The 18580-nt window shown below is 45.3% G+C and overlaps 1 protein-coding gene across 2 annotated transcripts in view; it reads right to left on the reverse strand.

Moving 5' to 3' along the window:
• Positions 1-12462, reverse strand: part of VPS54 (VPS54 subunit of GARP complex) — a 44619-nt gene extending 32157 nt beyond the window's left edge. The window contains exons 1-5 of one of the 2 annotated variants that reach the window (XM_052699086.1): positions 12351-12462; positions 11926-12007; positions 3328-3489; positions 2255-2496; positions 796-874 (exon numbers count right to left, since the gene is read on the reverse strand). In XM_052699086.1, coding sequence (XP_052555046.1) covers positions 796-874; positions 2255-2496; positions 3328-3463 — 457 coding nt within the window. In that variant the 5' untranslated portion in view covers positions 3464-3489; positions 11926-12007; positions 12351-12462. Of the gene's footprint in view, positions 1-795; positions 875-2254; positions 2497-3327; positions 3490-11900; positions 12008-12350 lie in introns of both variants that reach the window. The other variant, XM_052699077.1, reaches the window with a different exon arrangement.
• Positions 12463-18580: the final 6118 nt, after the last annotated feature.

Here is an 18580-nt window from a genome sequence, read left to right on the forward strand (position 1 = left end):
TGCACTGCCCAGTAGAAGATATGAACACACTGGCCTGTCATTGAACCCACTGCACAAAGTTGGAAGAGGGAGCAGGGTGTATTCTGCATGAGGAGAGGCTCAGAGAGCTCAAACTGCTTAGCCTGGAAAAGCTCTTAGTAATGTTTATAAGTATCTGATGGACAGCTGTAAAGAAGTCAGACTCTTCATAAGCCCAGTGATAGGACAAGAGGCAAAAAGTACAAACTGAAACATGAAACATTTCATCTTTTACTCTGAGGGTGGCCAAACACTGAAAAAGACTGCCCAGCGTGGTTACATAGCCTCCATCTGTGGAGATAATTAAAACCAAACTGGACAGAATACAAGGCAGCTGCCTTCGGTGACCCTGCTTGAGCAGGGGGTTTGGACCAGAGCATCCTCAGGCATGACTTCCCATCTCAGCCATTCTGGGATCCTCAAGGCAGATAAGCTGGGCTGGCCCGTTGCTGCTGCTCTTCTTTGCAAAGAAATTTGATGCAATGGTTTCAGCTTATCTTAAACAAAAGAAAGTCAAAAATACTGCCAAGGACTAATGACCTGCCAAGAAAGAAATTATGAGCAGGTCTCACAAGCATTTTGACCTATCAAATATCAGCAGCCATCATGAATGAGCCTGGTCAATTATGGCTGGGTTTTCAATTATTGCTACAAAGCAATCACCAGCAGCTATTTTTGCACATGAAGCCTATGAGCAAGTGAAGGAAATAATCAGTGTGTTACAGAATTCATGAAATAAATGACTTTTTAATGATTAAAAGAGGGCTCTGACTGTACCATAGGTGTGTAATAGAGTCCTGTCGAAGGTATCTTTAGAAGGACAAATATTCTTGCATCTTTCGTGAACTTTCTCTCTCTGTAAAACAGAAAATACATTAAAAGAATTACTCTAAGAAGTTAAAAAAAATACTTTTTCTCTGAAACAGAACATTTTCAGAGAAACACAGTGCATTCTGCTAAATAATTCTGAAAGTTGTGCAGTAATATTTCTTTCCCTCTTAAAAACTCAGATGATGTTTGTCAGGTGAAAGGACCGAAAAGTTCAACCTGTGATATGTTGTTTCTTCAGTATCTTTACAGGTCAAGAGAAAACGAACACAGAAATTACTGAAAAGCCACAACAGCCTCTCTATGTAAGGAGATAAAACAATAGATCAATGTAATGACAACACTCATCTGCTGTCTGATCCAGACATCACACTAACACACAAAAAATGCTTTTTCATTGCTAGTTCACCCAGCTGAAGCCAAATATCTTGGTTTGTCATGCTGAGCTTCAAATTTTATCTACAGGTACAATCAACACTGGTGACCACAGCAATTAGAAATTGCACTTTTGAAGACCACCAGTGTTAGCTGGACCTCTGCTAGAAGCCACGTCGTGCTTCAGTTCCCTCTTCCCAAAACCTTCTTTGCTTTGCAGTCACTGCTTTCATTACAAGTTAATTTTAACAGATGAGCTCTTAAGTATTTTAGGTGTTGAATGTGTGAACAAATGGCACTAAAGACAATTCTCTTTCGCATACTGCAACTACTATTTACACAGCTAACACCTCCTGTAACTCATCCTCTAACAGCAGAAAATTAAGAAAAAGCTACAAACCAAGGAAGCAGAAAACAGTGGGAGACTTCTGTGTGTTCTTTCAGCTCAGGAAAGAAAAAAAGAAAAAGAATGTTACTACATACTTACTGACACCTGTATTTTAAAGAGTTTTTAGAAGTCTCCTACTGGCCCTGGCATCCTTAGATGTAGCTTAAAATTTCCTGTTACAAAAGAAATCATCAAGATAATAGTTTAACAGGTTCATGTATGAATTTTTACATTGGAGATTCTTAAAAAAAAAAAAAATAATTCTTGCAGCACGTAGTTATGCTCCAGATTTGATTCAAAGGTCTGAAAATGTTGAGCTGTAAAGCTCACACAACGAAAGAATCCCTACAGAAAAAGGATTAATAATCAGAAAGAACTGACATAACTGTAAGCCCTGGCACAGAGTACAGCATTCAGAAATACAAAAGAAAAAACATGGCATTGTCTAGAGAGAATTCAGACATTTCTCACTCTAAGAATAATGAGATAAAACAAGAAACACCTGACGGAAAGTCAACAAGCATTGGAGAACAAATTAATCATCAGCTAACTGTATGATGCACTACTAACAGGGACAATCTCTAATTAGGAGGAGGTTCTCACATCTCTTTCTAGTACTACATGCATCTGACTTTGGGTTCTTACCGGAGCGATCTCCTGTTGGTATAATGCAAAATGTTCCTTGGTGATCTGTGGGAGGTAGAATGAAGGCGTGACTTCAGTGTCCACAAAGTCCACTCCCCATGTTTTTGTAAAGAAATCAGATTCCCTTTTTGCTAACCTAGGATCATTTAGTGCTGCTGGGAGATTGACTTTGGAATGATAAATAGTCCATCTGTGCTGATCCGCAACTAGAGACGGGCTGTCACATAAACTACTGGCATCGCCTGCAGCACAAAAGACAAGACAGTTTGTTAAGCTGAGAAACTGAAAGCCATAGTTTTTGTTAAAATGTGGTTCTTAAGCAAACCGTGTTCTAGCAGTTACACAATGGATCAGAATTACCTACACAAAAGACACGTTACATCTCCATTTCTCCCAGCGCTGAGACATTTCTTCCATCAGATTAATCAGTACAAGTTTTGAACACAATAACAAACCCACGCTCACCATCTTTAGCTCAACACCATTAAGTTACACCAAACAGACAGGAATCTAATCACTTAGAAAATTTTTTCCACTATCTCAACTGATTACTTGATCAGAAATAGTCAAAGTCCATTTGAATTATATTCTGCAATTCTTAAGATCTCATCCTAGCTTGGTATAACACAGCAGCTATAACTTTGGTTGGTGTTATGACACTGCTAGGGACTTATTACAGAGGTACAGACAGGTTTGTCTTTTGCTTCCCACTGCAAGAGGGCTCTGTGTGTTCCCAAGAAGTAAAGCAGCTGGGCTGCAAGCATGCTGGGTAGGTCTGCTACAGGCTCCCACAGAATATACCTTCTTTTGGCATGTGGTACAGTGTATGATCACCCTCAAAAGATCCTACATATCGTGTGGAGATCTAATTAGAAGCTGCAAGTGGGAAGGCTCTGCCATTGCTCCAAAGGGAGCCAGGTGGTATAAAGCAGAATGATGGCATACTTTGAAATAAGACCAGAGCTTATTACGCTACACCCAGAATACAGCAATATTTGACTGAAGAATTGAAAGGGGATTTCTGAGTTCACAAATTTAATTGCATTTTCACCGTCTTTGCCCACCAACGTTACCTGTAGGCTCCTTGGGACACACATCAGGCAGTGACTGCACGGGCTGGAAGCGTTTTGCAACATCCTTTTCCTTTTTAAAGAAAGCATCGCTGCTGTTTGGCTGAGGCACTGGTGAAGAACTGTGGCTTGATGCCATTGCATAAAATCACCACTTGATAAAAGCTAAATGAGAAACAATAAACATCCAGGCTTCAATGAAGTTACTTAAAAAAACATTTTAAAGACAAAACCAGAAGGCAGAATGCAACTTCACAGCCCGTTTCCTCCCCTGTCCTCAGGAATGAAGGTTAGTTCAATAAATGCAGACACAATAAATGTTAACAGCAACAGTAGCAGAAATCTTTCAGGCACTTCGGCCTTCCTGTCGCCAGAACTACTGCAGTTCCAGCACACACTCTCAGGGTACATCTCCCTGGGAGATAGCAGGGAGCTTGAGTAAACAGCCCAGCCTTGTATGTGGGCACGGAGCTGCTGCCTGCACCCGTCATCCTGCAGCTGCTCCACGCTGACTCAGTAGCCAAATGCAGAACTACTGCAGGTGTGCGAGCTCACCAAAACCTCCCCATCACGCACAGCTCAGAGGCACTGATCCGAAACCTCCCCTCTCAAGGGAAATAAACACATCTTGCAAGATCTTGGCATTTAACTACCAACTTCTAACAGCATCACTTATACTGCAGCAAACACTTTTGGAAAAAAAAATAATTTCCTCTTTCTAAACTAGGCTGGAAGCATCCTGCAAAACAATTCTAAGGCTGAGCTAAGATACACAGCACTAGGAGAGCACCCAAGGAGCAGGAGCACAAAGCAACAAGCACTGCAGCAGGAATGCTGGTCAGGCATCCGGCCATCTGCACTTATAGCAGATAGAATCATAGAATGGCCTGAGCTGAAAAGGACCACAATGATCATCTAGTTTGAATCCTCTGCTATGTGCAGGGTCACCAACCACCAGACCAGGCTGCCCAAAGCCACATCCAGCCTGGCCTTGAATGCCTGATAGACATGTGCCTTACTCCCTTCTGCTGCCAACATGGTAAACATGCTTCTGTGTGCCATAAGTGACTGCTGAAGAGGTGAAAACAGCTCAGCAGAACCCTTTCCATAAGTGTGCAGAGGAGCAGGAACCCTACCTCCTCCTCTTCAGGGGAGTGGTGGTTGTCTCCTATGTAGTCAGTACTGAATTTACTAATTGAGATAGAGAATGGGAGCACAAAGGGAAGTGTGGGTGTAGTAATCTGCCACACCTTCATTAGACAACATCAGTCTCTCTCCCCAAAGCATCCCAAAGAGAACTCTGTTACTACTTCTGTTAGAGGGCGGGTGTTCTTATGCTCTTCCCTTGACACTCTCAACCCATATTATTTGTTTGTGAAGCTCTCTAATGGAACGGCTTAGGTTGAAGGGACCTCAAGAATCAAGTTCCAGCTCCCCTGTAGGGAGGGTTGCCAAGCACTACATCAGAGCTGCTTCAAAGTCCTGCACTGGCAGATTTTCTCCCCAGAAGAGCCTCTGTAACACGACTCAAGGTCTGCCCTAGCCAGACACATGAGAAGCTAAAGCCGTTTGTAGGAAGCACTGAAAACCTTCACTCTTGCTCTCGAGTCTTCAGTTAAGTTTCTATCCTTTCTCTGTAACAAAGCATTGCTCCAAATAATATCCTAAGATGTGACTTGTCTGAAGCACATAAAATGCCTCGGCCACAACGCTAACTGCATTATGCTAGGGCAAGATTTAAAGTACACACAAAGGTCAACGTAACACTGAAGACAAGTTCAGTACTTCCAAGTTTTCAGACACAAACTACTTTGGTACAGGCATTTTTATTGCTCATCACCCTAAAACATTCCATTGCCTTTACATACTGTCAAACTCTTAAAACAGAGCGAAAAGAGAACAATGAAATGTCAATGCAAGCAGTAACCTTCATACTATTGAGTGGCTTTCAACAAGATACAAAGATTCACAGACAGAGAAGCCTTCTTAAGTGGCTAGCAATACGATGCTGCACTAAATTATTCATAGTTAGCAGCTATTCTGGTAGACTCATAAGTCAGGGCTTTATGGATAATTAACCTTCTGAACAGCCGCGTTTGCACAGAAATAAACTGATCTGTACTGCCAAAGCCAGGCATCCCTCAAACTGCAGTCCTTACAGTAGGAGGCATTGCTTCGAAGAGAGGGAGAGAAGACAACTGGACACAGTTACCAGCATTAAAACCAAATTACAAAGGGAAACCTAAGAAGTCCAGGTGAAGGCACACACCCAGCCCCACACCCCAACCCCTTAACCGTCAGACCAATGAAAAACACCGTTTCACTTGCTCACTCGCACATCTTTCTTCGTGCTATCCAGCTAAAGACTTCACAGACAAATGGATTTATAACCAGCCATCTGAATGAGCATTTTAAACAACGTGGTGAAAGACAAATCTGCTGATTTAAAGGAACAGGAAACAGTGATGTTCAACATTAACACAGAACTAAACTGCTGCAGACCTGAACCCTTCCCATGCAGGTGCACTGCAGCTAACTAGAGCTACCTCATAAAGCTGTGAGCAGGAATTATGCAGTGGGAGCCCTCTGAGCCTCCTGCTTAGAACAGCATAGGTGCAGCAATAGGAATGTGTGTCTGGGTAACAATGACCCCAGTTTTTAAGTGGCATATGATTAGAACTGTGCTAGATTAACTCTGTTCTCTCCAGTAATCACCATAATTTACTCACGTTTTGTCTAGCAACACACATTAAACTAACATAACCAAAAAACCGAGGGGATCAGGTCCTGGTGTAACAATGGAAATACTCACAGGATTAGAGCTACATTTGCTACGCTCCTGCAAGATATTAAAGCTATTCTGTGCTCACTGCATTAACTCCCTTAAAGGATGACATGAAATTACACCTGCTACCTATCCTTACTGCCTGAACACAGCCGTGAAGTGTGGAATAAACATCAGATGATATATGACCAATGCTTGGCTGTTGTGCAGTCAGCAAAGCAAGAGACCTGAGCAGTCAGCAGTACCTTAATCACATCAACTCTGAGAAGTGCTGTGATGACTCCTCTGTGAGTTCAGTTTCACCACAAAGCTCTCAGCACTTAGAAGAGCACAACAAACAACACGACTTCTGAGTGTTACTCAGAAATAATTGCACAGAACGGCTGTAGCTCCTGTGCACCTGTTGGTTGGATTATTTTTTATAGAACCATTAATATTTGCATGAAGTTCCTCAGAAACTGCCTCTCCATATTCTAAGGGCTACTCATGCTGTTTCTGATACGGTAAGATTTGAAGCATCCAGTACACACACTACATGACAAGAGGCACAAACTACACCTCACCTATCCATGGTTAGCTTTGTTCTCAGGTCTCCTCATTTTCTGGCAGCATTCCATTACTACTATTGAGCAATTTTCTATTTGCTACTTAAGGTAACTGCTTTTTTTGGGTTGACTGTTTCTGCTAGGAATCTTCACATGAGCACATTCGAGTTTGTAAAGCCACAATGTACACTAACAACATAAATTAGAACGTATGAAACCAGCACAATTTCTACAAGGAAGGGAAGGAAGTAGTAATTTCTCCTTTATCTACACACTACCTCCCAAATGCTATTAACAGCAGCTTCAACTTTAGCTGGCAGTTTTGATCAGCTGGTGCTACACAGCGCACCTGAGAGCTTACTAACTCCAGATACCTCCCCAGTTCAGAGAACCTGATCTCCAAACCCTGTTTTGGTCACGAAAACATAACAACTGAGAGGAGACACTAAGCACCCAGGGCTTCAAGCTAACCACACAACACTGAGCAAGTTCTCCTTTAAGTATTCCACATCACTCAAGATGAGAGACACTCATATAACACCACCAGGTACCTCTGATCAATATGCTCTGCTCCCAAAGGTGAGCTGAGAAGTTTCTCATTGGGAATGAATGCCACATTACAGCTGCTGCTGCCTTCCATCGCTTTGTCTGGCAACTATAGAGTGGAATCAAAACATTTTCAGGTGCTGCTCTGGCTCACTAATGCCTTTTGGAGTAGAAAACCATCAGAAGCTGCTCACAGTTCATGTTAAAGCAAAACATTTCCTTTCCAGAAGTCATAAATACTGGAGATGCTGCCTAAGGAAAAGGATACCTGAAATATAACTGAAAGGGAAGAAACCAGCAGGGACTGTTTCTGGGACCCAGCAGTGTGTTTCTTATTGGTCCAGTCAGTGTATTTACACTGTCCCCAGAAGTGTAGGTTTTCCACTCCATTATTATACAGCCTTTTATTAAATCAGCAGGATTTAACCTTGTAACAAGAAAGCCATCACAGGAGTTAAGTACAAACCACCTTTGTAAGACAGTGTGTAGCAGCCTAGATTAATGCAAGCTATATCTTTCAACCAGCTAATTCCTTGGACTGAGATTTCCACGCTTGCCCATGTACCTCAAGACAGACATCTCTTCCAGTGAAGGAGCTGAGAGTTAGCTTTCAGCTAAAAGGTTTAAGCAGTTCCAGAGAATAAGGGTAAGGCAGTGCGAGCTGTTCTACTAACTCAAGTGCTTTCTGAATACTTATCTACATCCTAGGCTTTCAGAGCAAGCAGTAGATTGTCAGGGAGGTGGTAAGGTGGGAGTCAGAGGAGAGCTGTGACTTGTACCCATGCCAAATCAATCCCGTTTGGTGGTCCTTTTAACAGCTCTCTTCCTTGTACAACTTGGAGAGGAGCCTGTGTCAGCCCAGCCTTCCTGAATGCCCAATAAATAGGCACGTATTTCTAGTCAGACACACGAGTGTACCTCGGCACATTCCACACATCTTCTAATAGTATCCCTAATCTCATCCTCCTAGACTGAAGGAACACCTTCCCTGCACAAGTGGTGACCACCCAGATTAGCTTCACGGGAACAACAGGAGCTTGACAAGGAAACCATGTATCAGCTGTCAGCTCCACTCATACCCAGATATACTGTCACAATCCAGCATGTTCTGCACCTCCTTGGGCTGTGCTGAACCTCACCATGTTACCTTCTCAGCATCCCCTGTACCAGGACCGTATAACAGCAAGAGCACTCACTCGCTCTGCCATCTCATAGGGCTTCCCTCACGTGGGGAAACAGGCAAGAAAAAAGGAACCTGACTTTAGGAAAGCACTGCGGGTGGACTACAAGGCCAGGGCAAAACAGCACCTGTATTTCATACATACTTTGTACAGGTTTCTTTTGCCCTCTCAGCTGAAATCACTGATAAACATTATCCCCCAAAGCCCCTGTCACTGAGTAGTCTATGGTTGTTTGAGTGCACGTACTCACTAATTATTCAGAATAATACACAAGTGTACACATTTTGTTAAAAGTTTGAAAGAAAGAGAGGTATCTCCCTATAGACAAACCATCTCTGAAGCTGTTATTTCACAGTTCTCCAGGTACTAAATGAAACAAATTAAATGGAACATCTGTGCTATATCCAATGCACCAAATGCATTTCTTCTCATCCGGAAACCTAGTTTCCCAAGGAAGAAAACTAATTTGAAGTCAGAAGGCAGCTTCTGCACTGGAGGAACAGACTTTCCTACAGCTATTTAGGTCAGTATGCATCAAGTTCTTCAATGCCAGGAGCAGCAGAATCATGCAGAAAAAAAAATTAAGAAAGCAGTAAAAAAAATGTGTATCAGACAAGAGAAGGTCTCGTGGCTATTTGCCCACCCTATCACAAAAGAAGGGAGCAAAATCCCTTTGTACTCTTCTTTTCAGGCATCAGCATTACAGTGCGCATCGCCTCCTGCAAAATGGTGAGAGAAAAGCATCTCATCCAGCTCCGCAGAGGTACGTACAGCTGAACGCAGATCAAGGAGCCCCAGCAGGCACTCCAGCTAGAAGCCTCTCAAAGGCAGAGGCTGTGGAGTGGTGACATTTTGAGGAGAGGCAGAAATGCACCAAGCAAAAATGGTAACGCTAAGGTTCTGACTTCCCAAAAGGAGTCTGACAGAAAATCGTGGTGATTTGTGTCAGCAGCAAGTTTCCCAGCACAGGCTTTCCCCTTGCTATCTGCAGCAGAGTTATGTCCAATTCATTAACCTGAAACTAATGTTCTAGCAATCTGATTTTTCAGGAGAATGACATCTTTGCAAAGCCATATCAAAGCCCTAAACAACCTCAAGCAGCTACGCAATAGCCAATCAAGAATATTTAACAATCCTGGTGCTATGCAAAACAGCTGCGAACAAGGATTATCCAAAAGCAGGCATCATACTTTGTAGTAAGCCTTATTAAGCAAGCTTGATACAGGATGCCAGCCGGCCTGCGGGAGGCAGGAAGCCATTCTGCAGGGCAAGTGTGCGGCAAACACGACCACTGAAGTTTTGCCTTGGGGAGCATCAGGAAGTGCCACCGTGTTTGTTTATAGTTCTCATAAGCGTTAAGAGGGGCCCGACAGATCAAAACCAAAAGGATCATCTCACCGTTTCCTTTTCATTCCTCAGAGCGTCCCCCTACAGGACAAGTAAATATTTCCGTAGCGATAAAAAAGTCTGGGAATGCTACAATTGGAATTCCTAAAATTGAAAGCAAAGACTTACTTCCCTGTTCACAGGAATTGTGTAATATCAATGGACACTTCCTACAACACTGCAAAGCACCTGATAAGCTACTCCAACAACCATTTCTTGGCCACTTAGGCTGTGAATTGAGGGATGAGTCTGTGCTTCTTTCTGTGCTCTATTTCAGCCTCAAAGCTGAAATACCCTAGCATTTTCTTTATCCAAAGATGAGCATTTTGGAACATCTGGTCAGAAAATGAGTTTGACATTTTTGAGTAAGAGGAAAATACATTAATGATTCTTCTCCTTTTGAAGAGAATCTTCAGATTGTTTTAAAACCTAACACCTAGGTAAGACTGATGCAAAGAGCTGAAGACACAGAATCTACAATGCGTCGTATTTGCTCAGACATAATCATACATAGCTCCAGAAAGATTTAAAGATATAAGCAAAACATCCATACATGCTCATCCTTTCTCTATGCTTTATTCAAAAAACAACAGCAGGAGGAATTAACAAAATGAAGCTTAAATAAAATAACAATAATAAAAACTGTAAAAATGAGCTAAAAAAAAAAAAAAAAAAAAAAAAGAAAAAAAGATACAGAAATCAAAAGCAAAACTGAGCCTCCCAACAGGGAAGAATGCAAGCCCTGGAGCATAGGGCATTTGTTGCCCTTCACTCTTCTCCTGAAGAGACACACAGTTCCTCATTTCCCCAGAGTGTGAGAAGGGAAAGCAGAAGTGGCTTTCACACCAAGTTGCTGCCCCAAAAGAAATGATACCTACACAGCTCCATTTCCCAACTTCTTCCCACGCAAACTGACAGGGAGAAAGTCTGCAGGCTGGGTTCTCAATCTACCCTCTCTGACTCCTCTGAGACTTCTCAAGGAAATGTTTCTGTTCAACACACATCCCTTTCTCTTCCCATGAAGTTCATGCTGCCAACAGCAAGACAAAATTTCTCTGTATACACACCAAACTTCTACTACAGAGAAATTGGTTGCTGAAGACCTAAGGACACCCAGGAGAGATGTTCCCAGATATTACTGGGGAACAGGATGGGAAAGGCCGATCTCCCTCCCAGCACACAGACTGCAGGCCTCACTGGAGAGGCTGCCCACACAACGCACAGTGGCTTTTGCTTAGAGAGCTGCAGACCTCCTGTCTATTACTTCATCTTTGGCATTGTTTTCCTACCCAAAAGAAGCACTGTCTTACTTCCAAAGGATTTCAATGGAGCAACTATAGCTTTTGTATATGCTACAGTTTGTGAAACTGTCACACAGGCTCTCAGACTGGAGAATTACTGCAGCCACTACAACAATTAACGTACTGCAGTCAGAGTGTTTAGTAAGAACGCGGCTTCATAGGGATACAAAGCAGCTGTGGATGCACAGGGCAATCGTGGTTACACTTTAGGATCCTCATTTCATAGGTCACCTTCTCGTGGAGGACTCCCTCAGAGAATGAAGTCATCACACCACCTGCATCTTAAGACTCTCAAAAGCACACATGCAAATCTCTCAGACAGATATTTTGCTGCACTTTACAAGTTTGAGACTACTCAGTGTTCTAGAACAGAAATCCAAAGTGTTTATAGAATATAAGGAAAAAGGATGAGGAAAATCAACGAAACGGTAAGGTCAGAACTGGATGTCACAGAGAAAGTTAATGTTTGGTTGAGAGTACAGGTGGTCAATGTTTGACAGACACATCAAACTGTGTCCCTCTCAACAAGACTTGCATCTGCCAAGGTGGGAAAGGGAAGAACCTTTATTTCTCCACAATTCTATCACAGAACCACAGAGCCATTCAGGTTGGAAAAGACCTTCAGGATCGCCAGGTCCGAGCATCCACCCGACCTACAGAGCCCCGCTGCCGCATCACATCCCTCAGCGCAACAACAGTGGGGCAAGCGACCGAGATCCCGGTTCGGAGAGGTGTTTGGGAAGAGGCGAACGAGAACGGCGCTCCCCGTGCCGTCCCCCAGGCTGCACATGGGGGCGGCCATTCCCGAGCAGACCCACCGCACCGCCCGCACCTCGGTGAAAACACTCCCGGAGCACCTGAAGGAGGCCGTCGTCATATCTCTGCCGGTTGCATCATACGAGAACCGCCCGCCGCCGTGGCTGCGAGGCAGCCGAGGACCTGAGGGGAGAAGCCCCCGTTAGAGCCCGGCACGTCCCCGCGGGGCAAACCCCCCCACGACCGCCCCGTTCCCGCTCCGCGGTTGCCATGGAAATACGAAATAGATATTTAGGGAGGAAGGGATCCGCGCGGTTTCCCCCGCACCCCCCCGGCCAGGCCCCGCGCTCCGCCAGCGCCCGCCCGCCCAGCCGGGTCCGGGGCCGCCCAGACAAAGGGCTCCGGGGGGGCGTTCAACTTTCCCGGCCGCTGCCGAGAGCGGCCGCCGGACCCCCCCCTCGCCTCGGGAGGCGGCCGTGTGGGCGGCCCGGCGCCGGGCGGCCGGCCGGGGCTCCCCGCTGCCTACCTGCGGCCTACTGCGCGCCGCCGCGCCGACACGTCGCTCCCCGGCGCAGGAAGCGGCCCGGGCGGCGGCACGGAGGCGCGGCGGTACGGCGGCGGGAGGAGCCCGGGCGCCGCCTCTCCCTCCCCGCCGCCCGGAGGAGGAGCCGCAGACGGCGGAAGGGGCCGCCCCCGGCCGGGGATGGCCCCGGGGTGTCCCTGCGGCCGGCGCCGTGGCCGCGCTGCCGTTCGGGGGCCCCGCGGCGCCGTGCCGGGCTCGGGCGCGATGCCCCGCGGCCCCGCGGCTCGGCGTGCGGTCAGACTTGCATTTTGGACGCTGATTCCGCAGCGGGTCGCCAAAGCCGCGTCGGGGAGAGTCGGATTGGCGATTAAAGAAACGTTCTTGGCCCCGCGTGGCGCAGGAACGGCCCCCCCCGGCAGCGGGGACGGCCCCGAGCCGCCGGCCTCGGTTCGGACGCTGCTCTCGCAAACCGCGTTTAACGTTCAGCCGCTGCTGAACTCGGGATAGCCTACAAAATACAGGGCGTCCTGATAAACGTCCTGATCAAACGCTAACGCGGGTCTAACGTTCGGAAGGTATCACAGTGCAGGGCCGCTCGAGGCTCCGGTTAATTAATGGCGGTCATTCCCTTGGTATTAAGGAGCAAAGAGGCAGGTGGACGTGTCACCGTGCGCTGATGGCCACGGAAGTGCGTCGGTGGAAGTTCACACCCTGCACGCACCACGCCTGCCCCTCTGCTGGCATGAAGTGCTGTTTGTTCTGGCTGGTGCGACTGAGAAGAATTTGGCTGCCCCAGCAGCCCAGCTCATTCAACCACGTCACCACAGCTGCCTGCGAGATGTTTTTTCACTCCCCAGTGAACGCTGACAGGCCTCTGTTGTGTACAATGTGTTTTGCAGGCTCTGGAGCAGAGTTCCAAATGGCAGCCTCCAGGATTAAGCGTCTGAGAGTTGCAAGGATTCTTGGATTGCTTCTTCAGGAGCCTTGTACCTGTCCTGATTAGTCTTTGCCCTCCTGCTCAGGGAACTCTAAAGGGCAGCAGGCTCCTGTCTTCAGCTTCTCGCTTGTCACACGTTGTAAGGCAATGGAAAACTGCTGACAACTTTAAGAACCTCACGCCGGTTGCTAGCGCAGCAGACCAGGCTTTTTTTTTTGCAAGAGAAATTAGTTGTAGATGCAGGAAATAGAAATAGATACATGCACACATTCATTATGCATAAATAAATAGCAGGAAGAGAATTGTGGAGATTCTGCTGTCCACACAGGAGATTATTACTCTGCCTTTTGCTAGTTGTCTTTAAGAGACTGCATGTTATGCATGCAGTATCCCATTTCCTTCTTCCTGTCTCACATCTTCTGCAACATGACAAAAAGTTGTATCAAGCCAAACAAATTGCACTAGCACTGCTACCACAGGGTATGAAAGAGTTATCCCAAAGAATAACTTGATTCAGTACATTTAAAGCACAGATCCAGCAGCAAAAAGCCATTGTACGTCCCACAGTAGAGGCTGCTGTTTCAGGTGTGTGGATGTTGTGTTCACAGGACGGACTGCATGTCTTTGTCAGTTCAAAGCTGTGTTTTGCTAACACTTATGCCTTCAGCAGCAAAGTGACAGGGGTATTCACACCTGTGCGTTTACACACTTGGGCTGTAGTTACCAGGGGACTACTCTTCTGTCTTAACATTAGCACGGGTGTAAATGTGAGGCAGAGTCACAGCTTTTGGATTTAAGATGTGGAATCTCCTGGTCATGTTTCCCACTACTTGTGGGACCTGCTATTCTATCCAGTACACTGTACGTTCTTGTTGGTTTGTGGAGATCATGTCAACTGTTAGCTCTGCAGACACTGCAGAAAGGATTGCTTGAGAGTTGTAGTTGGGAGGGTTTCTGAAGGGCTGCAGTCTTCTTGCTTTCACTTCTTGATTTCACTTTCTTGGGCCACCATACATCTGGAAGCATCCATGAGTCCCCAGGGTTCAAACTGTTACATCCTGGAGCACAGAGAAAGACCTGAAGATGCTTACCTTGCAGTTACTTCCCTCTTACTTCCCTATCTGGAAAGCCTCAGCAGCCTGATGCTACAAAGCTAAAGAAACAGCCATAGTACAGGTGTGAGCATTCTATTCATCAGTCCTGGACCTTTCCTTGTGGTAATCACAGTTCTGTCTCACAGCTCTGATTGTGCAACATCACATTTTATTGAGGGCACAAGGTGCGCCTTCAACTCCTTTTTATTTCAATATAGTATCAATACAGCTCTTTCCAGACATTCCAGAGCTGTTAAGAAGCAATAGTTTCATGCCCAGCACTGAAGGTGGACATTTAGGTGTTTTTACTGTTGTTGCTTCCGTTGATCCAGGTTAAAACTCTAAAGCTAAAACAACTGAAGAGTGAAACCTGTGTTCTAGATCACAGTCTTTTTTGCATCAGAATATTCCTGCCAGATTTTACAATGTCTTTGTGGCTCACTGCTCACACAGTACCAAATCTCTCATTGCAAAGCTTATTGAAAGCACAGCTCAGTGTGCTCCCACACGGAGACTGAAGTGTTGGCTACTCAGCCTGGCCCACTGATTGCCACTCATGTGGATGACAGCCTGGGAAAAGCTGCTGAAACAGCTTGGTGTGTGAGAATGCAATTAAATCTCATTTTCTGTCTACCCTGCAAGAGCAGCAGGTAACTGTTTGGGTTTTTTGTTTGTTTTGTGAGGTTGAGAAGCAGAAAATGCAGCACTGCAAAAATGGTTAATTTAATGTTACTCTTACATCATAACTGTTGGCTTCAGCTTCTCGTGACATCAGCACCACTGGTTCGTCCTCTTTACATCTATGATACCTTTCGTAGACATGCTTTGGAAAATAAACATGTACCTTCTCACACTTCAAAATACCATTCTTGGCTTTCTGAAGTACTGCTGTTGATATCATCTCAGCAGAGCTCAAACAGGCTTTCTGGGAGCTGCAATAGCAAAAGTAGTAAAGGAAAAAGATGTTAAATATTAAATGCTTATTACAAAGCCAACGGGAATTTCCCTCTAGCAACCTGTAAACTTCACTCACCGTATTTCATAGCAGCTTTTCCACTAGCTGGCAGAAATCTCTTTGTCTCTAAGAGCGACAACTGTGTTCAGACTGCAGAGACACACAGCAATAAAATGTGAGATCGTGAATAATGTAAAACTGATCACTGCATATAGATCCGTATGACAGAAACATAGAGTCTGCAGAATTTTCTCCTTTGGATGAAGCCAATAAAATCAGAAATATCTTTGAAATGGGTTGTGGATCTGGGGCAGGGGAATGGCACTGCTCTGGTCTGCCCATTCTTAGCAATCAAAAATATTTCACAACTTTTCCAAGGGTCATTTTACTTTGGGTCTTGACAGCACTGTGAGACTGAGGTCTATTGGTAAGGAGCCTGTGAGTAACAAACACTGAGGCTCTGTGTCAAAAGCTATGCACAGTGCTGTAAGGGCTGTGCTGCAGCGTTGTTCACATCTGAGACAGTTCAGGCAGTGGAGTCCAAGAGGTGAGTGAGCTGGCAACCACACTGAGCTGAAAGAAAGACCAAGAGCCTGTGGGAGAGATGGAGGCTGTATTTTAGTCCTGTGCTCTGCTGTGGGTCTGGTTTGGGTTACCTACTGCTGCCTCCAACAGGCTTCCCAAGCTGTGTGGGGCCCAGGAATACATATAAGAAATGGATGGGAGGAGATGCAAATGGAGGAAAAGGCAAAAAGAAAGGGAATTTCCAGTGGAGGAGCAGCCGTGGGTGGTTATTCAGCCACTGTGAAGCAAAAGCCTTTCTCACAGCCTCAGTGGTAAACCAGTTTTCCCTCTCCAGCCCCATAGGTCAGCCTGAGGCTAATGTCCAGTGCTGTGGCACAGATACCATTTTGTAAGCCTACAGCTGTATGAGTCGTGCACTGAGACACCTGCTGCCACGCTGTGCCAGCTAGAGCTGAGGCTGCAGTGCTCTCCTGGTATCTCCAGTGCAGTGCTCACGTACGACTCTGAAGCATCTTCACACTAGCTGATCACTCAGAGCAACCATTAAAAAAAGTCTATCACTCACTTAATGTGAAGTGGCCTTCATGCAGAGCTGGACCTACCCATCAATGACACTTGCTCACGGAGTGGCTGAAAACCTCTGGTCTTTGTTTCTCTTACACTGAAGAAGTGCATTTAAATCCACAATGATTAATTGTGCTAGAGACGTAGGGGAAAGCCACACGCCCTCTCATGACATTTAATAAACAGTTTTCAGTTGCAATGGAAAGAATTTTGTATTTACTTACAGCTGGGGAAGAGAAAGCAGCCCAGCCCAAGGTCTCTGTGTCTCCCAGACCGTAGGATATTCATGGGTGATTTCTAGTGGCTTTGAGAAAGTGTCTTTAAACCACAGCGAAGTGCCGTGGGGCAAAGAGCGTTTCTGCTCTTGTGAACTCTCGTGTGTGCAGCCTGAACATGCTGATAGCTCTCTGCAGAACTTAAATTGCCATTTTTTAATCAGAAGAGTTTGGTGAGGAGACCGTGAGCCAGTAAACCATAGTTCATTTGACGTGGTGTTTATCTACCTTTTTTGAGTACAACTTGCAGCCATAAAGTACGTTTTCCTGGTAACTCTTCTGACTGCAGCACTTTGGTTATCTCAGCTTCCCGCTGAAGGCCAAGGGCCACGCAGGCTTTGCAGGAAAATGTGATTCAGCGCTGGCACCGTGTTGCAGTGCCCTCATGATATAAAATGACAAACATCCTTATTCCTTTGTGCATGGGACATAGTCCTACAAAGACTCTCTTAGGCAAACAAGTCAAATCCCACATACTTCTAAGCAGGAATTTTTTCTACTACCCTAGGTCCTTGCTGGAAGGGCCCCGGTATTGCTGGATTCCAGAAACTTTCACAGCTTGCATTGCAAGCATGGCATTGAGATTCTAAGGAATTTGAGGGGAAATAGTGATTCAATATAATTAGAGGGACAGGTCCCCCAGGAGCCCTGAGTGCACAGGGTAATCCTGTCACTAAAAGAGCAGCACCAAACAATGATAGGAGCAACCAAACGTCAAGGAACAGTTCTGCTTAGAGGAAGCAGGGGATATGAAAGAAATATGTAAAATAATGAATGCTGCACAGAAAGCAGATGGAGAGTTTATGTTCTCCTTGTCTTCAGTGATGTGAAAGCATTTTAAGGCTGAATTTTTCATAGCAATAGCAGGGAAAACATTTCCATGCCTTGTGTAAGTGGAGCATGGTGTGCACTGCCACAAGAAACAAGGCAGGGGCTTAACAAGATTCAGAATGGGACAGCAGTTCTATAGGGCAACTTCAGTGGCTTTCAAAAATCCCAGCTATGGTGATTTTGCAGATGATTTTTATCACGTCAGCCAAACGCTAACTACTGCAGCCAAGGATCACGTCCATGTAGAGAGGTCATGATGGCCCATCTCACGTGCTATAGCATGTTGCATCCTTGTTTGAATCAAGATGCAGGTCAGGATGGGTGCCTGGTCTAACCTTGGTGGACAATATCCATATTTTCTCTCGGGGATGGGGATGATCTGCATGGCAGAGTGCACAGAGTGTGACAAGAAGTGGTTGCTCTTATAGCTTGCCCCAAGAAAAAGTGGCTGGATGAAGGTAGTATCTCCTCCATCTAGGACAGGAACAGTGTTCTTAATAGTCTTAAGATGCTCTCACAACATAAAGACAGCTAATAACAGGGATGTAAAATCAATCTCATTCCCCCTAAATGTTACAGCATTTATTCCTCCACATCTACAATGGTATCAGAGTTCCTCCTGGCCTCAAGACATTCCTTGGCATACTAGACATGGTGCAAACGTATCCACGTTCAACCCAGTTTCTTCTTTGTACTGTCAGCCTCTGGTATTGAGGCTGTATAAAATTAAAAGCTTGTGCTTTTGTATCACATTTTATCAGATATCAGCTTATTCTGGTGGAGTACATGAATACCAAAATAAGCAGTGACTGTAGTGTGTTGTTCTGTTGGCTTTTTTTTGTGCATGTCAGATTTCCAGGCTAGTTTGTTATGCACAACACTTCCTTTGAAATGGGCCACCACCACCCCTCCATTACAAATAGAGGGATTCTGGCAGGATGCTTTCAGGGAAGTATAATGGAAAACTGTGTGGTCTGAGTGGTACCTCTGATATCATCAGCATGAGTTCAAATGGGGCTTTGCTTCTGAATTAAATAGCAACATGGAAGTTA

This window comes from Tympanuchus pallidicinctus, unplaced genomic scaffold, assembly GCF_026119805.1.
Source record: "Tympanuchus pallidicinctus isolate F22 unplaced genomic scaffold, pur_lepc_1.0 scaffold1, whole genome shotgun sequence".
In the NCBI taxonomy this organism is placed as follows: domain Eukaryota; kingdom Metazoa; phylum Chordata; class Aves; order Galliformes; family Phasianidae; genus Tympanuchus; species Tympanuchus pallidicinctus.